Source organism: Periophthalmus magnuspinnatus, chromosome 20 (genome assembly GCF_009829125.3).
Source record: "Periophthalmus magnuspinnatus isolate fPerMag1 chromosome 20, fPerMag1.2.pri, whole genome shotgun sequence".
Classification (NCBI taxonomy): Eukaryota; Metazoa; Chordata; class Actinopteri; order Gobiiformes; family Gobiidae; genus Periophthalmus; species Periophthalmus magnuspinnatus.
Genome location: NC_047145.1, coordinates 12,515,588 through 12,542,220, shown reverse-complemented (window position 1 = coordinate 12,542,220; position 26,633 = coordinate 12,515,588). Strand labels below are relative to the sequence as shown.

Genomic DNA, 26,633 nt, shown 5'->3' with positions numbered 1-26,633 from the left:
GCCATGAAATCTCAAGTTTATTCTGTGTGTTCATTTAAGATGCTTGGTGAGTGTTCAGAGAGGAGATAAAAAGGTGTGAAAGGTAGGCTAATGTGAGTGCACCATGCACTTTCCACAACAAAGTAATTACTCCTTTTGACCAAGAAAGAAAATGCCAACCTTGACTCTGGACTGAAGAAATCATTTACACACAGGGGAGCTAAAATCCTGCTAAATCTGTTTGTTTGACTTTTGTACTTGTAAAAATATAATACGTGAGTCGAATTACAGTTCCACATCTTCCATCTTTATCTGAAAACTGGTAATGACATTGAACATAGCAGCAAAGACATTTACGCATCACTTTGCCCCAGTGTTTTCTGAGCCCTCTGACGTGATATATTTAAGTGACAATAAATGACAATGTAAGCACCTGTGCCAGAAGTGCATTGTTTTACTGCAAAGGCGTGATTTAAAGGTGCATTACATAACATTTCACAGTATGTAAAAGTATCTAACATGCATTTATTAAATTACATGTGCTTTAATGCTCAAAAAACATACATTCTTATTGTGAGTGGGATCACCTTTCCACAGATCTGACTTAATTTGTCCTGGTGGCTTCTTCTTCTTCTTCTACATATATATATCTGTGTAGATAGAGACAAGCATCTAGTGGGCCCTCTACCCAAAAGGTTACATAGTTCACCTTTAAAAAAGCCACAAACTACATAAACCACAATCCTTTCCTTGCTTTATAAGAATCCACATGGAGGTACAGTATTACACTTTTTAATTTGAATTGTTTCGGGCTATAATTAATTCTTAAAGGCTATCGTAAGACTATTTTAGATAGAATTTTTAGATTTCAAGATAAATACAAAATCATGTGTCTACTAACAATAACGATGCTGTACAATTGGATTCGAATGATGTATACCTGCCAAATATTTGGCTTAGCAACCGCAAGCTGGATTCAAGCTAACATACGCATTTGGCATGGACTATTGTGAGTAATTTCTTCAGATTTATTCAATAGAAACCAGGCCCTTCACCAGCATGGATTGAACTGAGCATGATTTGTATTCCAACCCGCGGACATGCACAGTGAAGATTTGAGAGTGCGCTTAAAGTGGTGTCGGCTAGAAGGCAGAAAAACGCTGTCAGCTCTCAGTAATACCTGCTTATAGAATCACCACTGCCCTTGACACATGGTTGAAGATACCGGGAGGGCATCTGATGTAATATTCCTCTGTCCTTGTGTTGCTCTTGTGAAAATGCTGCACAAAACCTGTATTTGTCACGCATCACAACGCTTTCAATCTTAAGCCAAATTTGATGAAAACTGAACGGATGATAGGGGAAAAAATGTTGTTTGTTCCATTTCAATCTAAATGTCTCACAATCACAAAGTGTAAATAACTCCACACATGCACTGAACACAAATCCGGTCGCGCTAGACGAGATCGCTTCCTTTGACTCTGTGAGCGGAATAATTTTACAATACTTATGGCCTATTTCTCGAGACTGAGTGCTAAACTATGTAAATTAATCCCAAAGAGCAATGCATTAAACATACTCTGAACGCACCTGCTGTGCTGACACAATAGAAATACAGGAAGCTCCTTATTTTATTATTCTTGTTTGTAATTCATAAAAACTATTTCCCCATGGAGCTGATCCCATAAGTAGCTTTGATCTTAAAGGTGCACTGAAGAACTTTTCTGGTGGAGGGTACGCCATCTGTTCTGAAACGCGTTGCTTGGAATGTTTCATAGTATGGCATTAAACAAGCAGATGGCAACACCGAGCCAGGTCAGATCTGTGAAGAAACCTACTCATTTTAAAGCAATTAAAGCCTGTAGTGAAATAAATGCTAGGCAGAAAGTTGAATACCTTACTGCGGAACATTCCAGCCAAAGCAATTAAACAGGTAAACACATGGCATACCCTCAAACAGAAAAGTTACACAGTAGACCTTTGAAGTAGTGATACATCCTGGTCTGGACAATGTCTATGAGGATTTGCATGTTTGGAAATACATCAATTTACAAGGGATGGGTGATGCTGAAACGTTAAATATCTTATTTTTTAAAGGATTATCGCAAAGCAGAAAATCTTTTTGCTACTGCTCGTAAATGCCAATTATCTGTGCTAAATTAACCACAAAAAATATCACTACACCCACTTATATGATCTTGTAGACTATATATTCACTTCCAGCCACCTCTGCTAATGCCACAAAGCTAACATTATCTGCTTAGATGAAAACTGATTTTACCTTTACTTTACAGCCTTTTCAGTATTTTTTTCTGTCATTTTTCTTTTTTTTTTTTTTTACATAATACAATTGAAAAATGTGAATGGCACTCCAGGCTCCACTTACTTTAAGAGCAAGAAAATGCTTAACCCAGGAAATGGGAAAAAAAATAAAAAATCTTAGAAACTGAATAGAAATAGAAATTGAATATCAGGCATTACAATAAGAATGTCCATCCAAGGCCACCGTAGAGTAGAAGTAGTGATGTCAATCTGCACATTATAACAATAATGTTAAGAGCTCAATAGCAACAGATATCTCTGTTTTGAAGAAATCGCCAAAGATGTTTTTCGTTTTACTACCATCTTCTAGAGGCATTAGCAGTGACAATATGTGTAGTGTGTAACGTTTAGTGGATTTTATCAAGAAGGGATGGCATCATCTTTTGATAGTAGTAAAATAGATTTGGCTTTTGGAAATATTTCTATAGAGTAAGCTACAAGCCTCAAATGCAAATGAACAAAAATATTACACAATTAAAGGATTAATGAATAAATATACAAAGCATAAATAAGTACAGCACAAAGTCTGAAAATGACTGTTCTAATGTTATATATCAGATAAAATATACTTCCAAGAGCCTTGCCACAAAATTACCCAGGGAAAAGAAAGATATTAAAAACTATTTCTTCATTAAAAATTGTTTAGTTGAAGCTACAAACTGCACGCCTACACATGCCCTTTTCTTATAACTTTTCTGGCAAGTGAGATAAGTTCCAAAAATAATGTGATTACGAACGCTTGGGCTAAAAATAACACGTTGCATCTTGGTATTTACTTGTTAATCATCCTCCATGGTTATTTGGAGGACGTGGGCCTAAAACAGGGATGCCATGACTCACAGTGCCCCAGATACAGAGCCTTGGGAGAGGGGGAAAGAGGAAAGAGAAGAGAGGGGAGAGGGGGGAGCTGACCAAGGTGCTGACGGGAGTATTAAGAATAGCCGGTAATAGTTTGAACCAACTCCAGCCAAGGATGACCTCTTTTGTGAAGAAGTGAACAGTGGACACAATGTATTCTGTCTGCCACAGCTGTAATTACGGTTGAGCGATATGACACAAAAATAATCATTTTTTTTCCCCCTCAAATTGATCACAATGTTGATTCTCTTTTTTATTATTAATAACAATAAAAATGGTTTTCAATTATTTTTTTCATCAACATAAACGAGACTTTTAATCATGCCATTCAGCTAAAAAAATAGGTCCAATTTATTCCTCTATAATCTGAAACTGTAAACTACATGTTTTTACTGACTGCGGCTGTAGACCTCTCAATTAAAATGACCCAGGCGCATCATTGAGGATTAGAAATGACAGAATCTCCATCACGATGATTATACTTACTCAAAATTGGGTTATTTGCACGGCCTTAACTACAATGAATCACCAATAGGGGCGGGTGATTTGGTGATAATAATCGAATCGTCATCTCGTCACGATATAATAATGAAGTGATATAGTATTTCTCTACGCAACACGTTTTCCCAACCACATCCCCTGTTGGTTAACCTCTGGAATGCAGTAAGAGACAGCTGAGTTTAACCAGTCAAAGTGAAGATGCAGATGACTTTATTAACCCAGCAGAAAAACATATAAAGCCAGCATGAATCACAATAAAACTCAAATCGTGATCTGGCTCCAAATCGTGATATAATTTTTTTTTCTTCCATACCCCAATCACCAAAGAATCCTTGCCTATGTCATGAATAATATACTGATGTTATGATGTTATTCCATCATAAAAACAAATCTGGATTGTTTTTTGTTTCATTCATGCACGGTTGGGTAAATCCAACATATTTAGTGCATCAATTTCAGCTCAAAACCCAACTTAAATGCGTCGTCTTGTAGCAAAGATTTATGTTAGTTACAGTTGCTTCACTCCACAGTGTCCCAGTAGATAAAGTCCATATCTGGTCCAATTTCACTGACTATAAGAACCAGTTTAACAGAAAATTACCACAGCAGCCTATAGTTAATATACAGATTATTGTCAAATACTGTTATTAGCAGTATAACATGTGTATTAATAAATATAATTATGTTCAGCATTTTGGGATTTTCCTTTTGCATATAGATCAAAAATGGTAGTCTATACAATGCAAGCCTATAGTGATGTAAAAGACAGGATAGATATGATTTTGTATGTATGTGGTACACTTTTTTGTGGTGGCACTTCCAGCTAAATGGGAATCTCATTCATTTCAATGGAGAATTTGACAACAGTTTTGCTGCTAGAATATGATAAAAACTGGGTTGATATGTGCAAAACGTTCTATGTTCCTGTGCACCAACGTTCTATGTTCTGGTACATAGATTCTCAGAGTCTTTAAAACGGCTCTGTAGTCCATATAGAACTTATTTGCTGTCACCATCGGCAGCCCCACGTAAAGTAATACAACCCAAATGACGATGGTGGCGCCCACGGCAACTTCCGGGATAAGGTGAATAATAAGATAACATACCGACTCCATTCTGAGAGCACTTGCTGAGAGGTAACAGGGCTAACCACTCTGCCATGGCACACACCATTTGCACAGCGTCCTTTACAAAACAGCGGTGAGTCAGGTCCTAGTTTCATGTCAATACACTGCATCAACTTAAATGCCAAAGCAGTTCTAAACAGCAGTTCCAATGACCTCTGCGCCTACATGCACTTCCATTTAACAAGATGGTCCACCGCCAGGCAGACTATTACACTGTGGTAGCCGAAAACCACTTAAGTATTTATTGTACTGTAGCACTAGGTATAGCAGCATACACAATGATAATACAATATGTAAGAATCAACAAGACAATAACCTATTTGTATTTCTGATAGCGCTTCATAGCATGGGCTGGTGAGTCAATCGCCATTATAGGCATTATATTTAGACTTTTTCTTTTTTTTTTTTTGCATTCATAAAACTGACACTGTGCCCTTGAGCAAGACACTTTATCTGTGAATTTTTATATTTGTATACATAGCCTGATTGAAGAGTGAATGTACAATGACACATTATTCACATTATTTCACTATTAAATCTGGCTTAATTTGCTTTTGATTGTTATTACGATACTTGATAACGTAATGACATTGTCTTAAAGATGCACTATGTAACTTTTCTGGAGGAGGGTACATCACCTGGTTGTCTCCATGGAGATTTTATTGCATCGGCTGTAATGTTTCACAGTAAGATATTTGCCATTTAACTTATTTTTATACATGAAGACACGCAAAATAAGCCAACCAACCAACCGTAACGAGTCACATGTCAGATCTGTGGAGACGCGAGCTCACTCACTGCATGTTTTCAAAATGTTTGTTTAGCAATAAAAAACACCTGTAACTGAATAATTGCAAAATAGATATGTAAATGAGACTATCCAAAGCAATGAAGACTAGGAAAGGAGCAGGAAGGTGGCGCACCCTCCTCAAGAAAAGTTACACATTACAGCTTTAAAACGATGTATTAATTTAAAAGGAGAACACAGTCTTGACCCGATATATTCCCCCAAATTCCCAGCATTCAAGTCGCAGCCACACAAAAGCAGTCGAGCAGGTGCAGCAAGCCTCTTTCCAAATAACGCCACTGTAGCCAAACACTTCTTCGCAAATCAAGAGGCCGATCTGGGGACATTTACCAGACCAAAACGCGCAGGGACTTTTCATCTGAAGCCCCTCGGATCTGTGTAAATGTGTCAACAGCGTCCCTACAAAGCCCGCGTTCAAAAGCTTAAAAAAAAAACCCCGTGCGTAAAAATCAACTAACAATCAAACAAGCGCGGCGCGGAAAAAAAGAGGGAAATGTCGAAAAAGACGCAAACTTACATCGATGGTTGCGTCGCTTCCCCTTGTACATGGTCATTATGTACGGGTCCAGCTTTGCGCACGGTCCGGTCTGGTTTGGCGTGGTGGAGAGGACACGGAGAAGGCGTTGGGAGGACTGGAGCTCGGCGCGCAGGAGACGAAGACGTAGAGTTTGTGAATGGACTCAAATGAGGCTTTTACGCGGAGAAGAAGAGGCTCTGCTGAAGGAGCGAGGGGCGTACCAAGTGCAGCCCGAGAGAGGGGGGGAGGGAAGAGGATAGAGGGCTGGTAATACAACAGATAATACAATTGGAAAAGTAAGTAAACATTTTTGGTCGTTTTAATCGTTTTGGGAAGAGTTTACTAGATATTATTGTGTTGGTTTGGAAGAAACAAAAAGTCACATGCAATATCATATTATAGACTAGTCCTGTATTCATCATTTTGCATTTGCATTTGTGTTTAATTTGACCCAAATGGAAAAGACAATTTGCTCAAGAAGAAGAATTTCTATTGCAGTGAAACCATTTTGGAAACACTGCTATAAATTACAAGCCTTTGGTGATTTTTAAATGGCTGTTTTTACAAATGACCTCTTTAACGATGAGGTTTTATACACCTTGGCCAACAGCTATTTGTGCAAAAGTAGGGTGAAACTCTTTAGAAATGGCTGACCCTAGCATTGACATTTGTGCTCCTGAAGGCTGCATGCAAAGTGTGCGTTCCATCTTCATCACTATACGCAATTTTTCTTAAATAATTGCTTTTCCCCGTGAGCCCTCTTTATGGGTTGCATAATACCCACATTATGGCTTTACCAGCGCATGTATTAATATGATGAATGTGCCCCATAATATAATCAGAGGAACAGTTTGGCTATTAAGAGATTATGATGGAATGGGTGCCGCCTCTACAGAGCATGCAAATGGGAGATTTAGCATTTTGGCCTTTATCTCATGTTTATTGCGACTGTATATAGCGCTCATGGGGATTTGTGGGGGTCCTTGGATGACCATTGGCATTCTATGTGCACTTTGAAAAGTTTGTCCAGTCCATATTGTATTAGCATTAGAACCAGTGTCTGTGTAATTACAAGCGATACACTGCGTAATAATCCGGTTGTGGTGCTTTTCGTTTAGGGTGATTATTGTGGTGAAAATATGAAAAACAAAACAGTGCATGAGTATTTATAGACAAAATAAAGACCTATAACTTACAGCTTTTGATGAATTACCACAAATCAAGCACAAGCACTGCCAAAATCATTCGGTTCTCCAGCGCTCTCTCGCAAAATGACTCCACCAAACCCTTTTTTATTACAAAACTTCAGGCCAGGGTCATGTCATGTTATGTTAATCAATGAAATCACCCACGAACCCACTAATATCTCATCCAGACAAATTTATGACCACTGTTTTCAAATCTTATAGGATGAATCACTTTTAACAAACACAAAATCTGCTTTGAACTGCTTTGCTTTGAACAAAATGTTTTCCTGTAACCATCTTAGGATCCTGAACATCACAGGTAGATAATTATTTTGCATTTTGCTCACTGTAAACAGCAATATTTCTGGTGGGAGGTTAATTGCTGCTGGGGGTGTTATTGCTTGGCCTGGAATGTGTCTTGACATTAAGTTTAACTGTCATTTTTACTGCATTTACTCAATTACAGATGTTTATATTGCTCAAAAACATGCATTATTACAGTAAATGTAGGCTTACCTATTCCAAAATTGTAAACTGGTCAGGTGACGTCATGTTCTCCTCTCCATGGACATAGAAAAGTTTAATGCCTAATGCCGTAGTGTGGAACATTCTAGGCAAAGCAATGACATCTCGGACAATTCTCTGAAAAAGTTACATACGCGTGAACCTTTAGTCATAGAAACAGATCCATTGACTTCCTGTTCAAAGACCCAGCTTGTGTCCTTGCCTATTCACAGTGACATATCACACCAGCAAGCAGCAGATTTTCTTGTACAATGTTGTTATTTTTGAAAAAGTTACAATTTTTTTTTTACCCTTATGTGTATGATCCAGAGTCTATACATTTATCAAAGAAATGCAGACAAATGCAGACTAAAATAAAAGCTTTTTTTTCTTCATTATGGAGGTTTTTATTGCACTGAAAAACATGTGAACTTACTTTTACTCTTAGTGGGCTTGCATCTCCACAAACCTGACTCTTGTTTAAACTGGAGGATGGCCTCTTCCTGCTTGTTTCCATGGAAATGCTGTTCTTTTGGCTATAATATTCCACAATATGTCATGTATAGAATGTTCCAAAGTATAGATTCCCCCTACAGAATGTAAATAATAATAATAAGCGTTCATATTATGTCTCTCTTAGCTCTACGTTTACATTTACATTGCATTTCAGTTGCTAAGGACTGTTTCCTCATCTTACCTATTGCCCGTGTACGCTTTTAAAATCACCACTTGCATGTTTTTCAAGGTGACACTTACTATGAAGGAGCTGATCTGCAGTGGCTGTATATAAAGCAGGTGGACGAGCCCCTTACTGTGTGGTCTGATTATTAGTCGACCACCGCCGCAGCCTTGTCATCCAAAATCATAATGGCACACCTCTCTCCTCGGGCACATTACAATAAGAAGCATCTCATCTGACTTGCAAAAAAGGGGTCTGTGTTGCTACGGAGACAGGGAAAAGGAAGCAAACTAGGTGTTGGTTTTGGTTCATTAAATATTATTGCTTTTTCATGTTTATTAGAGCCTCTACAACTTACGGGCCCCATGAGAGCAAATACTTTTTTTTGAAAAATCACAATAGATAAGATATGTGTGCAGATTATGCATGCACTTTGAAGATTACGTTTTTTTTAGTTTGATCCAAATTGGCCCTTTGTCATTTAGAGAAAAAAATACTGGGGGAAAAAAAAAAAAAAAAAAAAAAAACTTTTACAAAAAACACGGGAATGGAAGTGTTTGAAGTGCAATAGAGACACCTGCTGGACATTCTGCAGTATTACACTGATCTGTTCACCAAAGCTTTAAACTGTCTGCATTTTTGTTATTTTATTAATTTATGTTTTATTAGAAAAAATACAGTACATGTGGCCTTTGCAGACAAGGAGTAAAATAAGACAGTAATTACCAGGAATTATGGCAAAATTCAATTAATTAATATTAATTGTAAATTTGGACAATTTATCAGGAACAGTGAATTGTTTCTATATCACATCTCGGTGGTTATTTGCAAATGTAAAAGTATTTTTTAGAACATTTTGAACTGTACGCTTTAAAAACATTCTTAAATTATTTTAAATAAACATGCTGATACGTAATTTGTTCAAATGAAAATTCCATGAAAACATCTGATTGTATTTTTTATAATTTTTTTTATAATAAAAGTTTAAAGTGTAACATCTGGGTCAACAGATTCAGTATATAACATAACATTATCTCTCAGGTTATGACAATTTGTGTTGACCCCTGACACAATATAGATAATGATTTGAAATGTCTCTTTTGACATAAGTTGTTCTATACAAGTTGATGAAGCCTCATTCAATACAAGGCCAGGGCCAACTCCTCCATAATTTGGATTTTTTTAATGACCATGTTGAATTTGAATGGGCTCTGAGTTCTATTATATGACACAAATAGAGTCCCTGGTATAATGGGGTCGTAATTAGTGCTGCATTCAGAGGAGATGAGTGGCAGAATGTGTAACAGATAAAATTAAACAGAAATGTTCAAATGCAATGCAATTAATGGTACTGAATAGACACTAATCCATTCTCTTACCATCACAGCTTTTATTCCTCAAGGTCAAAATGTTTGAATTGTGACAGTTTACCTCAAAGTCCATTTTAAGTTATCTTCATTTTAACTAATTTAGGAGTTACATCGTATCTGATATTATAATAGTAAGGATTGGATATTATCACTTTACTATTTTTGTAACATATATCCGGTGGTCAACACAGTGAGTCGTTCAGACGGGTGCATTTAATACAGCTTTGACTGAGCCACAGCCTGGGGCAGACTGACAGAAATGAGGCTGCCAATGTGTGCCATCAGCCCCTCCAACCACCACCAACACTCATACACACACCACATTCATACTAGGCAATGTGAGTACCCCACTGTGGCAGCTGGTATTCCCATTGGTCTCCCATCCAACTACTAACCAGGCCCAGCCTTGCTCAGCTTCTGAGATCTGATAAGATCAGGCTTTGCCAAGGAGCTTTGGCCCCCAGGCCACAGTTTGGACACTCCAGGGCTTAAGTGTTTGCACAATGTTCCGCCCTGCTGAAGTTTGCCTTGACCTCAAACATGCACAGGCTTTTCCTCTCGCTGCTTACTCCTGACTAAGGTCCTGGCTCATTTAGAGAATGGTGCCTCAAGCCTGTACAGTTCCTGACACAGTTTGCATTAAAATGTGGGTCAAATGCAGAGGAATAACTTTTGACATACCCTAATTTTGGACACCACTGAAGATTACAAAGGTCTTTTGGGTACAATATTGCATTTGGTTATGTTAATCATTTACCCTTTGCATTTGACCCATCCTTCAGTGTCGCTTGGGTAAACTGTTACAACGCCAGATGTCAGTCAGGACCTTAGTCAGGAGTACCTAACTTTTGAATGTTTTAAATTGATCTTATGAATTAAACCAAACATGCAGCAAATATTTACACTGCATAAAAAAACTCCCCATGTGGGTACGACTCACATAAAAAACATACAACACTTAAACACATCGTTATCTTTTATGACACACATGGAAGATTGATGAATGCCATTTGAACATCTCACACGTTTCTCTCTCTCAGTCCTCCACCATTCTGGACACAAGGGGCCTCTGTGAGCTCAGTGGGAGGATGTGTGTGAATGTAGGGCCCTGGGGGAGGATTCACTACATGATGGATAGAAATCTGCTCCAGCCATCTCGTCTCATTGGCCCCTGACGTACAGCCGGTGTGAGCTCATTAGACAGCCTGCGCTCCAGGCTCTGCTGAGTAATAGCAAACACATCCAGAGTGTCAGGCACCGCATGGTTTAGCAATGTGTGACAGTTAGCACAGGCACCTCCTCCTGGCTAACACACGACGACTGCTCAAAATGTGCTGGAAATAGGAATACAAATATGACCGGCTTCATAGACAAAAATCATACAAAACAACACAGTTCATTCATCACTAGCAGCTTTTAGATGATATGTTTGGGTAACATTTAATAACTGCACTATTTACAGCCTTAACAAAGCATGAAGAAAGATGTATTTCTTAATGAGCAGACTTAGCAACTGCTTCATTAAGGGCTTAGGGTTTGGGTATTCATAAACCCCAAATCAGTAGTAAACTATTTCAATGCTCACAATATACATGTGTTTTCTTACTTTTATTTAATATTTACTCAGGTCTCAGGTATTTATTGTATACACTTGAAATAAATGAACTAAATTCTTTTTTGGCTTCGTTGTGCAAAACAAGTAAAAGTTATAATCCCTCTGCCACAAGAATACTAAACGACTAAGCTCACTATGTGTATTTATATGTGTGTATGTATGTATGTATTCATATGTATGTATATATATATATATATATATATGTATGTATATATATATATATATATATATATATATATATATATATGTATGTATATATATATATATATGTATGTATATATATATATATATATATATATATATATATATATATATATATATATATATATATATATATATATATATATATATGTGTGTGTGTGTGTGGGGGGGGGGTGTGTGTGTGTATATATATATATGTATATATGTATGTTTATGCATTTGTACATGTAACATGTTTCTTGTTGTTTGTGATGTGTCTTAATTTCACATAGTTGATGATTCTATGCTATATTAAAAACACAATGCCAAATTTATGGTATAAATCAAAACAGATCAAAGATTCAATACACTCAATGCACCCTCTAGTGGTTGTCACGTAGTAGTGCATTTCTTAAAAAAAAAATAAAATAAAAATCTATAGTAATGTGCATTTGATGTGCCATTTTATAGCTTGAAAAAGAAAGCAATATATATATATATATATACATACACACATATATATACACATATATATCTTTTGCTTTCTTTTTCAAGCTATAAAATGGCACATCAAATGCACATTACTATAGAAAATTTCTGGGAGCTTGCTAGAGCTACATTTTACACTATTACCAGCACTTAAAGTTAAAGAGAAATATATTTATTTTGAAATGATCTTCTAAATTCTGAATAAATTAGCTAATTTATCTAATTTATGTGCAGTTAAATGTACATCTTGATAAAGTGCTGTTTCAACTGCAGTATGTCCTACTTCATTGTCATTATCACTGTCAACCAATCACAGCCTGCTTCCTTTACCTTTCAACCAATCACCTCTCAAGTCGTTCCTATAAATGCACTCACTCTGCCCTGATTAAACCTGAAATTTCAATATTCTTCCCTTAGCTCCTGAATGGCGCTGGCTCAAACAAAATAAAGAGCGGTTTGCTTGAAAACAAACCTGACATTTCAATCCAAATCAATTTCACAAATAAATTCCCAACCTTTCTACTGAACCGGCAAATCCTCTTTACTTGTCCTTATCAACAACTTAATGACACCTATTTCGAGACCCAATTTCACCTTCTCGGGATGATCCACGCTTAATCCTTTTATAATATTTTCATAAGCCACACACGCAAAACCATTTTCATATTTATTTATATACTTCTTAATCGGTTTTCCTTTTCCCACTGTCTGTATTTCTCCTGCTTTGTCCTCCTGTCAGGGTCAACACACGGCTGAGGAATCACATTAGCCGCTATTCAAATGATGAGCAACTGTGCAATAAAGGCTGCCAGATTCCATTGGGTTCAGGGCCTATCGGTGCCACAGTCGCTAACACAGAGGCTGGCTGATAAAAGAACTGTGTGTGTGTATGTGTGTGTGTGTGTGTGTGTGTGTGTGTGTGTGTGTGTGTGTGTGTATAAAGTCAAACAGAGAGGGCATAAGCTAAACAGTAGGAAGCAGGGCCAATGGATTTAATGTCGCTTTGGATTCCATGCAGCAGTTGCTTTGTCTTTTATGCAGGAAGTAGTTTGAAAGTGTGGACAGGGACACTAATCTCCAATATGGATAAGGAATTATATTTAAAGGTACACTGCATAACTTTTCTCATAGGATAGCAAAAGACGAAGTAGATGTTTTGCTGCTCATCCAAGCTGCTTCTTCAGTTCTGGTCAGATCACTGGTGGACACTGCCTTATATCTATCTGAAGGGAGGAGCTAACTACACTGAAACTATAAACAGCTATTGTCTCCAGTTTCAGCCTTAACGATCCTATTCGACCTTTAATGGCCCTCTTATTGTTCTCTTTGTTTCTTTTGTTTGCTTTGGGTCTGATGATGGAATCGTAGATCTGTGAGAGATAATGTTTCAGACCTCCGTTCCTGTTTAAGGAAGGATTGTCTTTCCTAACAAAAAATAGCTTCTTTAACTCCCCTCTCAAACTATTTCTTTTCTCTGTCTAAGATCTGAACCTCACTATCTTCAAATGAGTGGTTAATGGCTTTGAGGCGAAGAAAAACGGAGATGTAACAATTTATTAGTGTTAATTTGTGTGGAGAAATTTGGATTGGTGCTTTAAATGCATAGATATTATCTGGAACATATATGTGCTCTCTGATTGGAGGATCATTTTGAGAAACAAAACAGCAAATTATAACATAAACAGTGTCGCCTCCATGTTCAATGCTTTGGTAATTAAGAATAAATCAGCATTAGAATTGTTATCAGTTAAAGACATACTGTGTTTAATTTGAACGTGTCTATCTAGTATCAGAGGAGACAGTTAGGTCATGTTTATGGACTTTAAAATCAAAATGTTACATAGAGTTCCTTTAGCCCACAATGCTCCAGTATAGTGCACATAAATAATGGCTCAGTTTATCATTCAGAACGCTGCTGAAAAAGACTTAAGTGAACTCCATGAACCTGGGATGTGCTGATGCTCATAGATTCTAGGTTTAGTGCTACGTGGGAAAACTACATTCTTAAATAAAATAATAAGCTAATGAGTAGTTGATTTAAGTAGTATTGAGTAGTATTGATACGAGTATATTTGGACTATTTTAAAACAAGATTTGCCATTAGCACAAGTATTTTTTATTTTTTTTAGTAAAACAAGTAAAAACAGTAGTAAAACAAGACTTTTTGTGCTTGTTCCATTAGCAACTCTAATTTTAAAATATTCCAAATGTGCTCAAATCAAGATAAATGCTTCCTGACTAAAGCTCTTATTCACTTTTTATCTTTATAAATATATTTATAATAGGCCTGTCACAATAATTATTATATTGATTTATCATTTAATATATGAAAGCTGAAACAATATTTTTGGGAGTATTTATCATAAATATTTATCTTTTCATTTGGTGGGATATTTGTAATTTGTAGTTGCCTGCATTGAGAAGATTTGAGCTGTAGGATGTTGAATAAATAACTTCTATGACTTGTCAGGGCGACAGTGGCTCAGTTGGTAGAGTGTTTGTCCACTGTTTGAATCCTGCTCTCGACATTAAACATCATTGTTTAAGCAAGATCCACTGACACACAGGTTGGTGGTGCGATTACAGCCCCCACAGATGAACGCACACTGGTGTATGAATGTGTGTTTGAATGTGTGTTTGAATGTGTGTGTGTGTTAATGTGTGTATGAATGTGTGTGTGAATGTGTGTATGAATATGTGTGCGTGTGTGCATGTGAGAGAGAGAGAGAGGTGTGTGTGTGTGTGTGTGTGTGTGGGGGGGGGGGGGGGTTCCTTGATGTAAAGAGCTTTAAGCGCCTTGAAAGTGAAAAAGCACTGTATAAAAATATGGCCATTTATCATTACCATACTGTACATTACAATACTGTACATTTTGAATAGTTTTTTGGAGGATAATCAGTTAATTTCAATTATTGTTTAATGTCTATATTTTCTTCAGTGATGTAATGTGACTGTCCTACTTCATAGACACTAGGTGATGATATAACACCAGTGTCATTATGTGTAATTTATATTGAATTGAATTCTGTGTTCCTCTATGTTCCTGTTCCTTTATTACATAATAGATGCACTTAGAACCCTTCACTCTTATCATAGTACAGTATTGTGTTTTAGCTATCGGTTATGTCAAAAATACTTCCATTTATTGCAGATTGCATTTCTAGGATAAAAAACCTTGTATGCTGTTATCCTTTAGATTATTGTATAGCATTGTCCGGTGCTGTAACATAATGACTCTGTTACAGGATTGTTTTCTGAGTTTGTCCTTCAGGAAGAGAAGAATCTAAAGTAACACAGACAGAGCAAATCACTGTAAGAGCACTGACAAACACAATTGAATCTTGGCTAAAATAAAGACTGATCCTTTAGAAAGTGGCTATGACCCAGTCTGTCCTTTAGGGGTCACTCTTGTATAAAATGACTTAAATGGGCATCACACATTCAATTATGAGGCATGTTGCCATGTAAATTCCTTGCACATGACAGCAGGCTTATTTACTCTTTATTATGTTGCTACAAATCACTATTTTAGCAGCACTTTAAACACTTAAAGCAATTACAACAATTTTACAGATTTTACTGGACACATTAAATATCTACTGTGTTCTTAAGTAACGGATTTGAATGTCTTAACATAAATGCTCCTTACGTGACTTGTGTGGTAAAAGCTGCTAAATAAGAAAATACTTCAGACTGTAAAATATAATCTATTTATTTTATGTATCATTACTAACACAGAAGCTGCTGACAGGGTCACATGTTTTCATCCAAACAGGCACTAATTGGCAAATAGAGCGCAAAAGTGTCCACCCACCCCACCCACGGACTTTTTGGAAAAAGTTTGAATACTTGCTCAGGGCTGATCAGCTCTGTGGTAACTAATGATCATAAGACTTATACTTTTATGTGAAATCTGTTTGAAACTTTAGAAAGTTATTAAAACATTTCACTGAATTTTGCATTTAAACATGTTTTTGAACCTAAAACAACTGTGTTATGGATAGTAGTTACCACAGAGCTGATGAGCCTTTGTTGTACCTTTAAACTCTTGATATTTGAATTGAAGTATATGAGGGAAAAAAAACAAAAAACTTCTGGAACCAGAGTGAACCTTAAAGTGTGTGGGACTGTTGAGACTCATAGTAAGCACAGATTTAGATTGGTTTAACTAAGGCTACACTAGAAACAAGGTTATTGGGCAAGAGAAAATGCAAAGTCAAGACAGCAAAAAGCAGATGTAAACATAAAATAATTTCTCATCAGTTTCTGACTTGAACTTGTGATAGAACTGTCATATTTACAGTGATGGCAACTCGTATGTTCAGCCAGAGATTTAGGAAACAATAACATGACACTATCCCAGACAGTTTTTTGTGCCATGGTGCAATATCACAGCGGCAGAAAGTGGGCGTGGCTAAAAGTTTAAACTAAAGTATGTTCCTGACTCATGGTTTGAAATCAGGTATAGGCCGTTATAGGAAAATTAATACATTTCTTCCCTTGTTCAACATAAATATGAAAAATGTGCCTCTATTGAAACTTAACATAAACATCAGACACAAAAATCCATGAAACCAGCTTCTCACTCTTTGGGCGCTGTCTTACCTTTGATGAGATATTTCAGCAGCACACTGATACTGTCAGAGAATAAACACATCAGGGCAAATGGATTTCTAAACGACTCTTTGATCAGAATGTGAGCTCCACTTGGTGCCAGTGCTCTGATCTACTGCAACACAAATGAATCACACTAAGACCTGTTTGGCTCCAGTTTCAACAAACCCCAAATCCCCAAAACGACAAAAAAGAGACACATTATCACAAATGTTCACAGATGGGTGGTAATCAGTTGCTTTTCCTTTTTTTTTTTAACATGTAACTTTGTGAATAAATTGCACTTTGAATAGTAGTTTTAACACACTTCCACCTGAGTATTTCAAGTAACATTAAATGCGCACTATGTAACTTTTCTGGCAGGCGTCTGTCACCACAGAGATGTAATTCCTTTGCCTGCAATGTTCACCTGCACGGCATTAAGCTTATCTAAATCCATGGTGACAAGCAGGCCAAGTTACAGGTTAGATCTGTGGAGAGATGACCCTATTAACAGTAAGAATGCATGTCTTTCAAGCAATAAAAGCAATAAAAAAAATACCTAAAAGTAACAGTACGTGAATAAATATATTTCAGGTAAGTTTAAAAACATACTGTGGAACATTCCAGGCTAAACTATAACATATCCATGGTGACAGACCCCCACCAGAACAGTTACATAGTGCCTCTTATCAGTGCTATTATTTAAGCAGATGTTTTGGTTACTCTCTTTCCGTCTTAAAGTTGCATTATGTAACTTTTCCACTTCGGTCTTTTGGCTCGTCTCTATGGAGCTGTGATTCATATGGAATGTTTCATCCTATGTCATTAAGCATGTCGATCTCCAGAGAGACACCAAGTCAAGTTACAGGTCAGGTCTGTGGAAAGGCAACCCTGCTCAGAGTAAATTCAAGGTATTTTTGAGCAGTAAAACAACTGTATTGATTAAATGCAAAGTAGTATTAAGTTTTAATGCCATACTGCTGAACATTCTAGTCAATACAATGACAACTCCATGGAGATAAACTAAATCAGACATTAAATTAAATCCTTTGCTCAGCTGTGTCCTTTACCAAATACCTTTATGCTCTCACTTAAGTCACTACTTACTTAGATAGACTTATGTTTGTATAATTGTATATATATTCTACCCACTAGGGCCAATGATTAAAAAGTCAGTAGTGATGTGTGGCTCAACTTATATCACAATTGACTGTGCGATTCTCTCAGCTGGCCACAAGAGGGTGCTCACTGACCACTAACTTGCCTGGCTTCACACTCAATTGGTGATTCTCAAACTTTTTACCCCAAGGAACCACCTCAGAAAAGATTTGCCTTTACAAGTACCACCAGGACTATAATAGGACTCGATTAGAAGTAAACCAGGATTTGTTTGACACTTGACGGTCATTTCACACAGCATTTACTAGAAATACACTTGCTGAAAAGTTGTTTCTCACCAATGTATGCAAATAGAAACTGTAATAAATATGTTGCTGAAATGCTCGAATATTAAAAAAACACATATTAAATCATAAATGGCTCACTCTGTACTAACTAACCATAACAGCCGACCACAATACTAAACCAGACAGAAGCACAGACATCAGAAACTAGGCCACCACACAACAGTGACACACTTTACATTACCAGTGGAATTCATCAAGAGGACCAACAAATCAGGTGCATTCAACCCCCGAGAAAGTAGGGCTGCGATTGTCTTTAGAACGGAGATATAGTTTTATAACAAGACTCATCTCAAAGAGCAGCCATCAAGCTAATTGCAACTATTCAAATGGACACAATGCAGTTTTTATGAATCCCTCAGTCCTATTAGGAAGAATGTGCAGACATTTCGAGATTACAAAATACAAATTGTATAAAAAAGCATGAGAATGTGTTACATGAAGTATGAGGATAGATATAAATGCCAGTTTTGTATAGGTTGTATCGTTTTAAGCATAAGTAGACATTTTTATCCCTTCCCCAAGTTTGCAGAAAATGAACTCTTGTATAGAGACAACACTGAAACAATGAAACCTGCAAATACAATATTACTATTTTAGGTTTATGGGGTAACCTGTGCACACCTAACCTTGTTCAATCTATGACTGATATGTATTTTGGTGATATAATAATAATAATAATAATCTTAATCTTTTATAGTGTTTTTCCAGACTATTACCATTGCAACCACATTCATACTAGGCAATGTAGGTGAAGTGTTTTGCCTAAGGACACAACATTCACATCACATCATATTGTGATCTGTGCTGACACAATTCTACTCCTCTGATTTGTCAGCGTCAGTCGTAGGATTGTCCAAAGTATTGACAATCAGATGCTAATTGATATTCAAACTAATATCAATCTGACAAAATTTGAGCTTTCCTGAACAGTTTTAGTGTCATTTTGAGCTTTATCAGAAGGAATGTACGGTTTCATGGTAACATAAAGAAAGCACTATTATTTTGTGTACATTAATTACATGACATACTAAAAATGGTGCATGTTTTATCTTTAACAATATCAAGTATTTAGTTAATTCCTTGGTATCAAAATTGAGCTTGGAATTTTACTATCGTGACAACACTGCTCTGTTATGAGTGACAGTTGGACTTAACCAGTGAGTAATGTGTGAACTTTCAGAGGAAACCCATTTCTTTGTAATCAAATTAAGATTGTAATTTAGGCAAAAAAATAGTGATGTTAATTTTTTGGCATATTACCCACCCCAAAACCTCTCCACATTGTCTCGGTAATAAAACCCGTGACCTTCCTGCTGCGAGGCGAGAGTGCTAATTACTCTGCCGTATGCTGCTATGCCAACTTTTGTTTTCCGTTTGCTCTTGCTACATAATGTTTTTGTTGGATAACTTGTTTACAACTTCCCTATCAAGGATGCAGGCTGATGGCAACGTGTGAACAAGCCAAGAGGATTAGTTTAGGTCAAGGTGCACAAACACGGCTGTGCTTCGCTCTATAAAAGTCAGACTTATTCTCCCTCCAGAGACGCAGCACATGTACACAGCGCTTGCAGACAAAACTTCAACTCAAGTCTCTACAAATTGAGTTCATACGATGCAAGATTTTCACAGACACAGCAGGCTTTCTCTGTTTAGGTTTTCTTTCTTTTGAGGATGCATTGAAAAAGATAGTGCGGATGTGGATATATTATTTTGAAATATTAATACAAGAATCACATTTCAGGACATGTTTGTGCAGATCTAAACTACAGGGTTAGCAGTTTTTATGCAGGATATATGGAGAAAATGATGGTATTTAAAAAAAACAAAAAACAACTGCAAACTTTGCGATTTGCTGATTGCATCAGTTCAAATTGGGATTTTGATTTGATTTATTAGATTTTGATTTGTGATTTTGATTTGATTTAAGCTCACAGCCCTTTTCATAACCATCTGCTGGTAACATTTCGAATTCAAAGCTTCATAATTCTTAAGAGCTTTTAATTTTTGCATCTATAAATCATCAGCAAATCAACAAAAAAAAGTCTGAAGTTGTTTAAAACCTCCATCTTATAATATTTATTTTTGGACATTTTAGTCATATTAAAATATTTTTTTCTCATTAGAAGCTTATACATGAAGTTGTATTTTGCTCTATTTACACACATTAGTCTCCTTTACTAGAAATGAGAACACTCTATTCCACCTTGTGATGTCATCAGGTGCTCCACCCTCTTCAACTGTCTAATTCTGATAATTGTAGTGCTGAAATCGCCTAAACCAAGAATTTTGAGCCTAGCGACATTTTTTATTTTTAAGCCTAAGTCAAACTGGTCCACTGTTCTGGTGACTATTGTTGTACATATGCACAGAAATCAGGGAATAATTACTTTGACTTGTTTTCCACGTATTGTTTTTAACCGGTAAAATAAAAATGTGATGTCCCACTGCTGATGTCGACCGGTCATCACATAAACATCACATATGCAATACTTTCCATGGAGTTATTATTTATATAAAATATCACTTTGAGATATATTTTGTGACCTGCTTCTTTGTGAAGAACAAACGTGTGCCCTCTGTTAGCGGATAATCCCATCTCCCACTGCTCCACTCTGTGTTCCCAAAAATAGCAGGAGCTTGAGGTGTAAGAAGGCCAAGCAACCACTTTTTGTCATGCACCAGTGCTCTAAACATCGCCGTGAGAGCTTCGAGATGATTGCGTCCCTTCCATAAACTGTGTCTGGGTGATGCCGCTGAGTTTACTGTGATCTGCGGCCAATGCTGGATGTAGACCGTGGTAAACTCAAAAGGTAGATAAGCGTCATGATGCTAGCTACGCAACCTTTAGCCATGGTATAGGCCCTCGCTACGCAGCCTCCAGTCATGGCTCAGGCCCAAGGCAGAGTGACGTCCTCCAGCTGTGAGGACCCCACCGCCGCTGTCGTTCAAGTCCAGCTGCATAATTGCCAGTGAGTCAGTAAGAGGCAAAACAGGAAACATATAATTAGACTTAAGAGGGTAAGACACAGCCCTGGGTGACACCGTCCATATGTCTGTAAAGTGTATGTAGCTTGTGCTCTTACAGTTTTCAAATCACAACTGAACCTGGGCTGCCAGTTTTTCTCCTCTCAGTGTATGGACTTTCCATGCCTCAGGTGAAAGCTCAGGACCTTCAGAATTCACCGCAGAGGCTGCACTAGCACTGATTAATAATTGGCTACAGATGTTCGGGTTCTGGTAGTGACGATTCAGAACAGAGCGAGTCATTTAAGGTTTAAAACAATTATATTTCGACACTGAAACCCAATGCAACCCAAATGAAAGACTCATGTATGGCTCATTCTGCTTTCTGATTGGATAATCATCTTCAGAACGTAAACACTAAATTATAACATAATCATCTTGGCCATCGTGTCCAATGTTTTTGTAATTAAGAATAAAACAGCATTATAATTGTTACCAGTAAGACCTATATTTGATTTGACCCTCATACCTGGGCGCATATGTTTATGAAAAAAATAAAAATAAATCTTACATTTAGTTCCTTTAAAACAACAACTATTTTTAGATTCTGTTTTGTGTAAAGTTAAAGCTGGACATGAATCACTGTTATGTTGCAATAACTGTTCTTTTAATATATATTTTTTGATTACAACATTTCAAATAACCTGGAACGTAAAGGTAATACTAGTAAATATAACTCATTTATTAGATAAAAAAATAAATACATAAATAATAATAATTTATTTCAAATCTTGGAAACAAATATTGCAGTTGTTGATATTTCACTGACAATAATTTTGCTATATAGTTAGAAGCTTGAAATGAATTTTTGTAAACAGTTATTTTTAATCATACTTTGTTTCCTATATGCACATTTCCAAAGCAAGAAATCAAGTGTTTCAACAATTATTACATACACAGCTGCAACTCAAATAACCACAGATCTGTAAACATCTCCTAAAGTCTAATCCGCTGCTGTGATCTATCTTATAATCTTGTCCCAAAACCAATATTGACCATTTTGGTGTGACATAACCGACAGCCTTTAGCAGCAGGATGAATTGTTTTGGCGAGCTAAAGGGCAGCTTGTCCATCAAAGAGCCCAGTGTCTGCGCGGGTCTGTGGGTCTGGCTGTGGCTCGATGAAAAGGTCGCTCTGTGGGAGGCCGTGTCACAACAAGGAGACACACCTGGAACCAGCGAGCTTCAAAACACTGCTTATGTAATACCCCACGAGTCACACACTGGATTTAGATGAAATACTGTGGATATCCCTCTAAGACTTGAATAAATATACAGTACATGAGCTGTCACACTGAGCTAAAAACTGAGAAATACCACCATATATGATTGATGGCATGTAAGCACTCCAAGTTTAAATTATGAGAGCTTGTGATATGTTAGGACTGTATAATGATGTGAAGCAAAACAGCTAAAAGCTCTCTTTCACGTCTCAGTTTTGGTGTGGCTAGTCATGTGATCTGCTATTAAATGTTCTGGTATCAATGATTAACAAGCAGGTGAGGTATTTTGGCAGTTTTTGAAGTAGTCCCTTATAGATACATTTCATACAATGCTGTTCTCTTCTAATAGACAGTGATGGTCAACCCACTTTTTCAGAAAATACAGTGATGGGTTTCAAATCCATCACCTGTAATGAAACGAAGGGCAGAGTGAAATAGTGGATACAATGAGTGCCAGTATATACATTTTTCTTTTATTATTTCTTCCACCTTGTACTGACTTTTTCTCAAACAAATAAACTAAAGAGCTGGTTTGGGATTGTAGTGTTTTGAAGTGTTATGAAGTTTTAGTTAATGTAAGTTAATGGAAGCTGACGTCACCGTAAACGTCATCACAACAAAGAGCCATGCAGCTGTTAGCACCTCCTACGGATAGCTGCACACCAGTGGTTAGGGTTAGAGGGTAAGGGTTAGAGGTTATTTGCATCAAAATGACAACACAATGCTACCGAACCTTTACTCGTATCACCAAACGAAGCAAGTACACGGTGAAAATGATGGTTGATTGAAGAAATGATGTTGTGAATGCAGGTGAATACAGATTACTCATGAATGATTCATGCATGAATCACGCTAAATACAACTTCGAGAGGGTAAAAGCTCTAAATAGTAAATTTTGCATAATGGGTCGACTTTAACATAAAAATAACACACATTTGAATCACAGGCAGAATTTCGACAGTAGGAAGCAGCTGATGAAAAAAATATGTGAAAAACTGAATTCAATGTGTATGACCCGAAGTCAGATTTTTTCCAAACACAAGAGCAAATGGTTCCGTGGGCAGGGACAAGATGAGGGATGAGCACACTATGAATGCAGGGAATAAAGGATTATGCATGAATCATTGAAAAACTATTATAACATGTTTGAAAGCTCATAAAAGTCCATTTTGCTGCTCAAAGTGTTAGCAGTATGTTATGTGCAGTCTCTTTCACTATTTGTCAGTGTGCCCTAAATCTGAACCCGTTGTATGTCTCCATAGCAAACACATAGCGTCTTTGATTATGCACGATTATCCCACTCTTTCTCCTTCAGTGACCACTTTGCCTTGCCAATGCCTCTCTGGATGAATGAAAAATTTCAGCCAAGATGCTTTTTAGCGCATGAGCCGAACAGTACAGATTGCCTCCAATTTGGCCCCCATTTGTCATCCTAGTGAAGGGAATTGAACCATCGCCCAAAGATCCTGGGTGGTCAGTGGGGAGATAAGCATGGATAGAGATAGTTGCATCTACTTTTCACGGATTTGTGTCAAAATAAGCAAAGCACCAGGGACGTTGTAGTATTGGATTTTCTAAAACAATACATTCGAAAAAAGTTATCTCTTAGATTGGGAATAAATACGAGTATGGATACAGGTACTATGCAACGGGCAGGACTGGCACCCCGGGTTGAGTGTTTGCTAAGTAACTGCAGGGTTTCTTGTTCAAATCTCACACTGAGCACATTTTGTCTCTGGGCAAGACAGTTAATTCACATCGCCTACTCCATCACAATATAATTAAGTACTTATTTGCCTTGGGAAATATGTCCTGTGCCTTTGACATACCTTTCAACTTGTCAGGAGTAGAGGCTAAGAGTATCTAGCTGGAGGATTAGCCTATTGTGCATGTTTTCGGTAGATGTGGGAACCCAGAGTGCCCATAGGAAATTTAACCTAAACACTAAGAGAATATGCAAACTACAACAGAGATGAAGGCGAAATTTAGGGAATCTAACCCACAACCCTGCCACCACTGTGCTGTATGTAATTGTTAACAGAAGGGCAGCCTTAATACATAGGATTGTTTCTTTACTTAAGCTGAATAAAAGTAGAGCATTAGTTGTTCTTCCTAAAACAGTAGCTCTTGTGTTTGGCTTTCTCATTAGCACTAGCCTCACATCTGTGGGGGATTATGTGCAACCATGTTTTTTCCTTGTGCTTTTATATGCTATGCTTACATAATTAATAACTCCAAAGTTGGAAATTTGCATCTTGGAATCAAACAATTGTTGGAAGATCAAAGTAGCCTTTTTATTTCAGTTCCAGTGTAGCTTATGAGAATTGAAAAATAGCACAAAGAAAATGTAGTATTAGGGGAGTATTTGCATATTATATTTTATTATGTTCAGTGGGATATCGTAAAAAAAAATAATAATAATAAATACTTGATCTGACAGCAAACTCTTCTTCCTGATTTAATGTACATCATAATATTAATATAATATTTTTAAATAACAGTATCAGATTTAACATTTGTACACTACTATCAGTTGGCGGATCAGATTTTTTTTTTTTTTGCTCACTCACTTGGCAAAACATTGACTTTTAACATGGGGTTCAAGACCCATCTTCTCCTATTGCATTTTTGAAATGTATGTATTCACTCTGGTTAAAAAAAAAAAGCCACAATCTTGTCTTTATTTTCTTTCATTTTCTCTTTGAATTGTAAAAAGGAAGTACAAATCAGTGATTACACAATCAAACACTGTATAGGTTGGGGTGTATGTAGTCACCAAAGTTGATAAATATTATCTCAGAACTAATTAGCAATCTTATTTTGACACTATATTGTGCTATTAGGCTCATGACTTATCTTGTCTGGGACACAGCAGACTCATTTGACCTGAAAGATAAGATCATGCCCCAAATAAACACAAGGAAACCCCGATGCCAGTTACGGAGGCTAAGTGAAGCACCATCTGAAAGTCTCCTAGAAGATGTAAATGCAGCAGTGAGAATGACCCCTACCTCAACCATCACAGAAATCAATGAGCTGATATACACTTCAACAGCAGTGACCCTAGAGATGCTTGGCTATAAGAGCAAATAACAGCAGTGCACAGTGGCTGGTGGATCTGAGAGAAGACCACAGCAACCTCCCCGAACAGAATCCAGTACCATCACAGTGGCAGACATCCAGGAAACAGACTCAGGTATGAGAAACTGAACCTCACCAGGCCCTGACATGATCCACACCTACTGGCTAAAGAAACTCACTGCTCTCCATGAGCACCTGGCAGCACAAATGAACCAGCTGCTAAGAGATTGAACTCACCCTGAATGGCTAACCAAAGGGCGTACAATCCTGATCCAGAAGGATCCCCCAAAGGGTACAGTCCCATCCAGCTATCAACAATAACCTGTCTCTCCACAACATGGAAGCTCAGGTCAGGCATCATTGCGGCTAAGATAAGTGGGCACATGGATCAATACATGAGCACAGCACAGAAGAGCATTGGCAAAGATACCAGCTCCTGGTAGACTGAACAGTTGCCCGAGACTGCAGAACCTGTCAGACCAACCTGCATAGGTCTGAAACCCCTCAGGTAAATCATCAACAACACCGGCTATGGATACCGACTCAGGAACAGGGCCATCATCAATCATCTCCTCTACATGGATGACATCAAGCTGTACGCTAAGAATGAGCAAGACATTGACTCACTGATCCACACCACCAGGATCTACAGCACAGACATTGGAATGTCATGTCTCCCTCACAGAAGGAACAATAGCAGACACTGAGGACAGTTACAAGTACCTTGGTATCCCACAAGTAAATGGAAACCTTGAAGAGGAAACAAGGAAAGCAGCTACGGCCAAATACCTCAGACGAGTAAGGCAAGTCCAAAGGAGTCAGCTCAATGGCAAGAACAAGACCCAGGCAATAAACAGCTATGCCCTGCCAGTAATTAGATACTCAGCAGGAATCATAAACTGGCCAAAGGAGGAGATAGAGGCCACAGATGTTAAGACCTGAAAGCTCCTGACCATGTATGGCGGGTTCCATCCCAAATCCAGCACCATGAGACACTGAGTACCCGCGAGCCATAAGGAGGGAGGCCAAGGACTAGAGACTGTGAGATCCACTGTCCAGGAAAAACATCCAAGATCCATAAGTACATCAAGGACAAGGCGAATATCTC

General features: G+C 37.4%; 1 protein-coding gene across 1 annotated transcript in view; it reads right to left on the bottom strand.

Annotated features, from left to right (window-relative positions):
* The window catches only part of LOC117388699 (RNA-binding Raly-like protein), a 101,971-nt gene that overhangs the window by 50,507 nt on the left and 24,831 nt on the right, over positions 1-26,633 (bottom strand). Inside the window, exons 2-3 of the mRNA XM_055230282.1 lie at positions 26,010-26,099; positions 25,777-25,891 (exon numbers count right to left, since the gene is read on the bottom strand). Coding sequence (XP_055086257.1) covers positions 25,777-25,891; positions 26,010-26,099 — 205 coding nt within the window. The remainder of the gene's footprint in view (positions 1-25,776; positions 25,892-26,009; positions 26,100-26,633) is intronic.